Source organism: Myodes glareolus, chromosome 22 (assembly GCF_982192425.1).
Source record: "Myodes glareolus chromosome 22, mMyoGla1.1, whole genome shotgun sequence".
Taxonomy (NCBI): Eukaryota; Metazoa; Chordata; class Mammalia; order Rodentia; family Cricetidae; genus Myodes; species Myodes glareolus.
This window is the reverse complement of record NC_142047.1, coordinates 11,986,280-11,995,655: the sequence shown is the minus strand read 5'-3', so window position 1 is coordinate 11,995,655 and position 9,376 is coordinate 11,986,280. Positions and strand designations below refer to the sequence as shown.

The 9,376-nt window shown below is 51.1% G+C and overlaps 1 protein-coding gene across 2 annotated transcripts; it reads right to left on the bottom strand.

Moving 5' to 3' along the window:
• Positions 1-66: 66 nt before the first annotated feature.
• Positions 67-8,630, bottom strand: Ddx39a (DExD-box helicase 39A). Of its 2 annotated transcripts, none has more exons than XM_048444517.3 (11): positions 8,477-8,630; positions 3,686-3,897; positions 3,402-3,529; positions 2,631-2,723; positions 2,157-2,340; positions 1,418-1,536; positions 968-1,099; positions 777-886; positions 550-694; positions 309-456; positions 67-218 (listed from the first exon to the last, which is right to left on the bottom strand). In XM_048444517.3, exons 2-11 carry the CDS (start codon positions 3,891-3,893, stop codon positions 202-204), a joined length of 1,284 nt encoding a protein of 427 aa, XP_048300474.1. In that variant the 5' UTR covers positions 3,894-3,897; positions 8,477-8,630; the 3' UTR covers positions 67-201. The 2 variants fall into 2 exon arrangements, with proteins under 2 accessions (XP_048300474.1, XP_048300473.1); XM_048444516.3 differs by lacking the exon at positions 8,477-8,630 and adding an exon at positions 7,832-8,258.
• Between the last annotated feature and the right edge of the window lie 746 nt (positions 8,631-9,376).

Here is a 9,376-nt window from a genome sequence, read left to right as displayed (position 1 = left end):
TGCTTGCTTGGCCTTCAAGTCCATGAAATGCTGACCAAGAGAAGAAAGATGGTCGGGAGCCAGGCATCCACAATAAAACTTTATTCTTACATAACTACAGCTTTGGAACAATAAAAAGATACACCCATCTATTATCTAGGAAGAGGATCTGAAGCAGCAGGAGGGAAAGAAGGTGGCCGTGGTGCCTTGGTTGCACTATGGTTATCGGCTCTGTTCAACTGTAAAGACAAGAGTGAGGCAGTGAGGGAGGAGGGGCCTGGCTCTGGAAGCCCAGCCCTCCTGTGCCCAGAATGGCCCGAGCAACTTACTGTATGTAGAGATATCTATTTCTTCTGGAAGCTCTGCCACATTCACTTCAAACCGGTCCTGAACATCATTGAGGATTTTGGCATCATTCTCATCAGATACAAAAGTGACCGCAAGGCCTTTAGTACCAAAGCGACCAGCACGAGCCACCTACAGGGAGATGGGGTCAGCAGACAGACACCCCAAGATCTAAGAAAGGCAGGGGCCCTGATCCACCCACCCTGGGAGGGTGCACTCACTCACCCGGTGAAGGTAGGTGTCCGAGTCCTCTGGCATGTCATAGTTGAAGACGATGTTCACTCGCTCAATGTCCATACCTCTACCAAACAGATTGGTGGCTACCAGGATGCGCCGCTGGAAGTCCTTGAACTGCTGGTAGCGGGATAGGCTAGGGTGGGAGACAAATGGAGGCATCAAACACAGGTGGGTCCCAGGAGCACCCTTGGCCATGGTGGACATCATGCACTCACCGCTCCTCCTGGGGCATGCCTCGGTGAATGGCAATGGCTGGGAAGTTCTGTTCCACTAGGAGCTGGGCCAGGGCCATGCAGCGTTGCACAGACTTGACAAAGATCACCACCTCAAGAAAGAGAATGCTGGTTAGGCCCATGGAGAATCACCCACAGTCCCAGATCTTGGTGTGGGCAAGTAGGACCATCACCTGGTTAAACTCTAGGACGTCAAGGAGGTCGAAGAGCTTCCGGTTCTTCTCGCTGTCCTTGAGCTTGACATAGTACTGCTGTAGCCCGTGCAGTGTGAGCTTGGTCTCGTCATCCACAAACACCTCCATGGGCTGTATAGGAAGGGAAGCAGGAAGGAGCAAGTAGAGCTTGCTTCTGGGCATCTCATGTGCGGAACAGTTCCTCTGTAGTGATGACTTCCAGAGGGCCTGTTGCACCCAACCTCAGTAAACAATTCCCTCCCAAAAGCCAAATGTAAGTCTGCTCTGGCTCAGGTGTAGACCATTCTCAGCTCCCAGCTTGACAAACCAGGGGAAGTGAGGCTTGTGTGCGTGTCATGGAGTGGCTCAGGCCTTTGGAGAGCCAAAGCTGCTGCGCTGAGTTGTTGGTCACAGTAGGCAGGCGGCTAGCTGGGCCATCCCCCTACTCACATCCTGCATGAACTTCCTGCAGACTGGCCGGATCTCCTTGCTCAGGGTGGCGCTGAACATCATGCACTGCTTTTCATGGGGTGTCAAGCGAAAGATCTCTTGCACATCCCGGCGCATGTCTGGATGGGATGCCAACATATAGAAAGTCTGAGTGTCTTGTCTGACTGAGCAGACCCATACCAGAGAGGAACCAGCCCTCCCCAACCTGGGCCAGAGAACATTGGCACCATGGCCATGGTGGAGTGGGCCCAGGGATGTCCCCACTGCCTGAGGGGCTGGGCTCGGATGGGCGGGCGTGCGGGAGCGCAGGCATGGGAGGAGCCGCGGTCCACTTACTCGCTGCCAGCATGGAGCGGCCCTGCCAGTGCGCCTTGAGCCATGCTTCGGGAAAGGGAGCCTGAGGCAGAGACAGCCGCTGGCGTGAGAGCTGCAGTGGCTTCCCAGGACACATGCCCATCTCTCCCAGCCCCCGATGGGTGGCAGAGGCCACACTACTCCTCCAGATCCCCTGGGTATGCCTACATGTCCTAAAGGGATGGCAACTTATGGGGCCTATGGTTCCACTCAACTTGGGCTCAGAAGCAGCGCATACTCTGTCAACATTGGACATTCCCTTAGGCTTCTCCCAGGAGCCCTGAGTTATGGCCACCCATGTGATCTGCCCCATCCATCAGGTCCCCTAGAAAACTGCCGTAACTCTGAGTGGGGGACCGACTGGGCAGGCCAGTGGGATGCTCACCCAGTTGTTCCAGCATCTTGTCACACTCATCTAGCACAAAGTGCTTCACATTCCTTAGGTTGAGGCTCCTGCTCCGTACGAGGGCCAGGATCCGGCCTGGTGTCCCCACCACAACATGGGGACAGTTCTTCTTCAAAACATCTTCATCCTTCTTAATGGAGAGGCCCCCAAAGAACACAGATACCTATGGGGACAGAAAGGGACTGTTTTCATCTGTCTGGGATCAGTGATCTTTATGGCATAGGCATCCTGGGGGCATCTGGTACACCAGCCCCACTCTCTCAAAACCCAGGCAAGTCTGAGTGAAAGGCTAGCTCTGATGAAAAGAGACACCTGGGACCAGCCCAAGCCTGTGAAGGCTGGGCATAATTCAGACTTAAGAAACATAAATTACCACTAACCTTAAGCTTGATAATGCCACTTGGGCTGGAGCTGAGGCCAGCATGACCCAACAGAGCACCGGAGGAGGCTTACCTTGACGCTGGGCATGTACTTAGAGAAGCGCTCATATTCCTTGCTGATCTGGAAGGCCAGCTCCCTTGTATGGCACATGACCAGTACTGATACCTGTAGAGTAGGCAGGAAACACATTCTTTCCCAGAATCCACACCCTTTCACCCCAACACATGTGTACCTATTACGATAGTTCCTTCCACACAAGCTGCTTGAAGGCCCGAACATCTCCACCTTCTCCTTAAGCCTATCCTCCTCAAACTCTCTCATGGCAACTAAAGCCTGTCTCCCTCAAGAGGCCAGGAACAGAGAAAGGTAGAACAGATCCTAAACGAAAGGGTTACGCCAGAATGGCATGTCTTCTTGCCCACCCACAACATAGCTCTCACCACACTTGTGCCATGCCCTGAAAAGACACCCACCCACCCAAGAATACACACCAAGGCCTCACACATGCCACTCAAGAGCTCTACCACACAATCAAACTCCAGCACACCCCAACAAGACATTTTTTATAAACAGAGTCTTCTCATAGCCTGGAACTCTCAATCCTGCCTCAGCTTCCTATCCTGGACTCAAGCAGAACTCTGAAGACCCTGTAGCTGACCTACAATGGTGGTATTAGAACACCTGCATAACAAATCAGCAGTGACACTGGGGACTGTTACTGTCACTATAGCTTCAATCCCCCAGCTTAAAATCAAAAGCACACAGAGACTATGAAAGTTTCATGATACCCAAAGCTGCACAGTCACATGGAATCCCAGCCCAGAAAGGAACCCACATCCCTACCTGGCCATTGATGGGCTCGATCTGCTGCAGGGTGGCCAGCACAAACACAGCTGTCTTACCCATCCCAGACTTGGCCTGGCACAGGACATCCATACCCAGAATGGCCTGGGGAATACACTCATGCTGGACTGAGGAAGAAAAGAGGAAATGAGTGAGTAAGAGACTGGATGCTGCCTCCCTGCACACTCTTCTGGCAGAGGTCAGGTCCCAGCCACCTGCTTGCTGCACAGGGGCTGCTGATAACTGACTCATGTGGCTGGGGGGGTGACACCAGGAAAACATACCCTCTGAAGGATGCTCAAAGCCACAGTCAACTATGGCTCTCAGGAGCTCCGGCTTCAGCAGAAAGTCCCGGAACCCAGAACTATGAATGGACACATAAGACCCTTTGACATCTTTCTTTGGGGGCGCTGGAGTGCTCTCCTGGGGTGCTTGGGGCTCTTCATCTTCATCATAGTCCAAAAGCTCATTTTCCACATCTTGTTCTGCCATGGCACTGAGAACAGAAGGCAGAGGGAGGCAGAGATGCAGCTGAGATGCAGGCAGGAAAACCCACTTGGTAGAGAAGGAAGATCAGGAAAGGGGTTGGTAGGGCAAACCCTGTAAGCAGGCAGAGTTCAGTGGTGCGCCTGCACAGGGCCTCCCACTTCAGCCTGCTGCCCCTTATCATCACCCTCCCAGCAACCTCTCATCTGCTACACACCGCACACTCCCATCCAATGCCACCACCCTCAAGAATGCTAAGGTCTTCAGTGAACTACCAATCCTACACTACAGGTGGGGATGAGGCTCAGTGATAAAGCACTTACCTAGCAGGTTCTGTCCCCAACACCACAGATAAAATACGTGATAGTGATCACACCTCCTGGCCTGGCCTCTGATTCCTTCCCCCTGCTTCATCTCATCAGACCATCCTTCCACTCCAAGGATGCCCTGCTCCTAAGTCTCTGCACACAACTTTTGTTTTGGAAACAGATCTTACTAGATCACCCTGGCTGTCCGAGACTTGCTATGTAAACCAGGCTGGCCTTGAAGTCATAGGAATCTGCCTGCCTCTGCCGCCCAAGTGTTGGGATTACAGGTGTGTGCCACCTCACTTTTTTTCTTTTCTAATATCATGCTGGGGCTTGTGTCTCCTTGACAAGCATTCCACTAACTGAGGAAAATCCCCTATCTTTGTGAGGTTTTTTGTTTGTTTTTAAGAAAGATCTTAATAGCGCTGGAGAGATGGCTCAGAGGTTAAGAGCACTGACTGCTTTTCCAGCAACCACATGGTGGCTATGAGATCTGATGCCTGCATGTGCAGGCAAACATGCAGACAGAATGTTGTATGCATAATAAATAAATAAACCTTTAAAAAATACAAAAGACCTTACTATATAGGCTGGTCCAGAATTTGCAGTGACACTCCTGTCTTCACCTTACAAGTTTCTGAATTACAGGCAGACACCACCTTGCCTGATTAATGTGCCATCCCTGACGTTCAAATTTCAGCACTAATAAGGCTCCTCAGACCCCCCCACCTCCAAGGACCTCCCAGCACCTGATGACCTAGGACCTGCAGTTGTGGCTGCCTAGGTGCTGAGAAAGGAATGGTGGCAAGGGAGCAGGCAGCATCTGCGCTGCCCTGCCCACCCCACCCCACCCTGGTTGTTTGTGGTCGACACAGGGGAATCATTAAGTGCTTTTATGAAAAGGGTTCCCATTGGGCCAGGCAAGCAAGAAAGCCAGCAGCTGAAATGGTAAATGGAATTCACAGGAGACAAGCTTCCCACCCACTTCATTAATCCCTCAAACACCAAACACAAGGCATATACCAGCCAGGCTCATCTACTGTTGCCCCAGGTCTGCTGAGGTCAGACGCTAACACACTAGACCCACTTCTGGCCCTCTTTTTTCCCCCTTTGACTTGATCCAAATTCAGCCATGTCTATGCTAAGGTCAGCTTTGTTTCCGGTCACATGCCTTTTCCACTCCAGACCAGTGCGCAGTCACAGTCATCTTCCCACACCCTTAGGAGGTGAACTCAAGAGGCCTAGGGCAAAGATTTCAGTTTCTCCTCCAGGCCGCTTCCATCTCAGAAAGTTATTCCATTCTCAGAGACAGTCTTGACTGAGCAGTAAATCCTGTCCAGCAAGCCCACTCACCAAATCCAGTCATGTCTACCTAGTCACTTCTCACATAGGAAACCATGCTGGCCCCAAGGTCTTTTTTATTTCTTTAAGATTGGAACAGCTTTACTGAAACAGCTATACACTATACAATTCTCCAAAGTACATAATTTAGGAGTCAACAAACATGTCGGCATCTGTACACTCAATAACATACGCCGCCACCTTTATAAGAGAAAACCTGATGGACTGGAGAGATGGCTCAGCGGTTAAGTTTCAGAAGACTGGGGTTCGATTCCCAGAATTTACAACTCCTGTTCCAGAGACCCAATGTCCTCTTCTGACCTCCAGTCAAAAAGCATGCCCTCAGTAAATATAAACGTATTCAGGCAAAACGTTCACAGAAAACAAAATGAATAAATTTAAAAAAAAAAAAAAGACCCTGGGTCTGGAGGTGTGGCAGGACCCTGGGTCTGGAGGTGTGGCTCAGGGGTGAGATGCCTAGCATGTGAGAGGCCCTGGACTTCATCCCCAAACCACAAAAGTGAAACTACCTCAACCTTTAGCCATCACCTACCTCCCAGAACCACCAATCTGCTCATCTCTGCAGACTAGCTTTTCCTGGACATCTTCTATAAACAGATTCAGACAGCATCACGTGGCCTTTCACTCCTTCAATCCTTCATTCTGCACCATTCTCAGTGCATATCCACAATACAACATAAACCAATGCTTCGGTTTTTTTCTTTCATTTTTTGTGACAGGGTTTCTCTGTGTAGCCCTAGTTGTCCAGTAACTCGCTCTGTACACTCAGAGATCCTCCCCCCCAAGTGCCAGGATTAAAGTTGTTGGTCACCACCACCGTCAAATAAAACATTTTCAAATGGCAGGTAGTAGCACACATCCTTAATCCTAGCTCTCAGGACAGAAGCAAGCAGATCTCTGTGAGTTCCAGGCCAGCCTGGTCTACACAGCCAGGACTATGTAGTGAGATCCTATCTCAACAACAAAAACCCCACACACCTTACTTACACTACTGCAGTTGGGGCCTGCACACAGTCATGACCTCCCCTCTCCAACACACACTTAGTTGGGTGCTTATTCTTCAGACGTGTACTTCAATTTAGCATCAATTTAAAAAAGCTCTCCTCAGCTAGGTGTGGTGGCACACACCTTTGATCCCAGTTCTCAGGAGGAAGAGGCAGGATCTCTGTGAGTTCCAGGACATTTGCCCACCAAGAAAGATTACTACCCAGTAGGTAAAGGTATGATTCCCCAGACTCCACATAGTGGAGAACTGACAAATGGCCCTGATCTACACACACAAACCCACACACATACACAAAATAAAAATGCCTTCAAAAGTTATCAGTGGGGGCTGGAGAGCACTGCCAGGTTAAGAGCACTGGCCGCTCTTGTAGGGGTCCTGAGTTCAAGTACCAGCAACCACATGGCAGCTCACAGCCATCTGTAATGAGATCTGGTGTCCTCTTCTAGTGTACAGACAGACAGAACACTGTATACATAATAAAATCTTTAACAAAAAGTTTATCAGTCACTAAAGCACCAGACCCCAGTGACAGGACTAAAGCAGACAGCTAGGAGAGAGAAGCTAGGCAGTCCAGGGCATGTGTGCTTAAATTTCTAAGCAATGCCAAACATACATTAAAAGTAACTCCCCTCCCCTCCCCCAAGAGTTTTCAGAGCCTGTCCTGCAACTAACTCTTATAGACCAGGCTGGCCTCAAACTCAGAGATCCACCTGTCTCTGCCTCCCGAGTGCTGGGATTAAAGGCTTGTGCCACTGCCGCCAGGATTTAAAATGAACTTTAAAAAATGCCTGAGGCAGGAGCCGGCAGATCCCCATGAGTTCCAGGCCAGCGAAAGCTACATAGTGAGATCCTGTCTCAACAACGACAACAAAAATCTTAAGTTCAAGACTAGCCAGGAGAGGTGGCGGAGCGGTTAAAACACTTGCTGCTTTCAGACGACCTGAGTTAGGGTTCTCAACCTAACTTTTCAACCTACCCTTACAACCACGTTCTAACTTCAGGTACAGGAAGTTCGACTCCCTCTTCTGGCCTCCAGGAGCACCTGCACACAAGTAACTCATTCACACAGACACACAAAAGTTCAAGGGCAGCCTCGGCTTCACAAGAAGCTATCTTATGATCCCTCATTGTTTTTAGGCAGTATAGCTCTAAAAACGTTCCTTGTGCTATTTAAGGAATAAATGTGAAGCCAGACTTAGAGGCGCACGCCTTTAATCCCAGAGCTCTGGAGGCAGATGCAAGTGGATCTCAGTGAGTTCGAGGCTGACCTGGTCTTCATAATGAATTCCAAGACTCTGTAGAGAGATCCTGTCTCGAAAAACGAGATGTGATACACCAAATGTTCCAGGAACGGGTTGGGATGCTACTTGGAGCGGATACCCCCAAATGCAACATCAGTGACAGAAAATGAAAGAAGTGAACCCTGGAAGTGGCTGTCCCAAACAAGTTCCAATCAGGTCCAGGGAAGTTGAGTTGCAACCGGGCTGGACCGGCTCACACGCGGAAGGAGACCCCGGGTGAAGAATCGGGCTCCTGCGGGTCGCCACGCCGGCCGGGAGAACGGCAGAGCCACATGAGAGGGAGGTGACTGCAAACTCGCGAAGTCTGCCCACAGGAAGCCTAGGTCGTCCTGCCGGGACCCGAACTCCAACGTGAAGCCGCCCTCTGCCTCGATCCCGCCACCATACACAGGCCGGCCTCGGAGTGCAGCCCTGACATCGCTCCCGGAAGCCGACGCACTAACGGCTGGCCCGCCCCTGGCGCATGCGCACGGAACCCCAACGGCTGCCAGCTCGAGGTGGGCGCCTAACCGATCGGCCGCCTCGCGCCGGCTCCTCCCGCTGCACCGCGGCGTCCGCTTCAGCAAACCCACAGCCCCACACCGCGGCCCGAGCTCAGAACCCACCACCTACCTGTCGCCCGGTTCGCCTCCGCGAGCTGCGAGGAGAGCCGCCTGTCGGCTTGTACGTCGCGCCCCTGGACGCGAGCAGCAAAGCTTCCTGTCTGGAGCACGACTCGAGTCCCGCTCACTGGGCCGCTGGCTTATCACTCAACGGAGGAGCGAAATGACGATTGGATTATAAGGACGCTGTCGGCAGGCTATTGGTGGAAGGGACGAAAGGGCGTGCCTGAAAAAACTCAGGTTCATTGGGCAATCCGAAGTAGGCGTGTCCGGGTGGGGGCTGAGCTAAACATAGGCTCCGCCCAGTCACGTGAGGTGAATTGAGCGCTGAGTGGATGCTGCCATATTTAGTACTGGCAACGGCATGTTAATTGCCCATGCTTGTGCCCCACCCTTTTAAAGAGTAGTTTCCTGGCTGTCGTAGGATTTCTAACTGGTTCACTGGTTGGTTGTTTTATTTACCCCCCAGACAGGATTTCTCTGTGTAGTCTTGGCTGCCCTGGAACTCGCTCTGTAGACCAGGCTGGCTTTGAACTCACAGATTCACCTGCCTCTACCTCCTGAATATTTGGATTAAAGGTGTGCGCCGCCACCACCTGGCCCCAATTCCTTTTTAACCTTAAAAAAAAAAAATCAAAAACAAAAACAAAACGTTTACTCCTACGTTGTACACAATGGGCTCAGTTGATCTCCTGCCTCATCTTCCCTAGTAAAAGAATCCCTCCCCCCCCCCCAAAAAAAGAAGTGGAGATTCTAAACTGAGCTCATAACTCCAGGAAGCCAGCTATTTGGGGATTACAGAAACAACAGACCCTGCAGCATCAAATCCACCTTATAGAAAAACTTCCCCATTCTGTCCCTATGAAACCCTCTTCTCCCTTCCCATCCTTAGCTATAAAAAAAAAAAAAA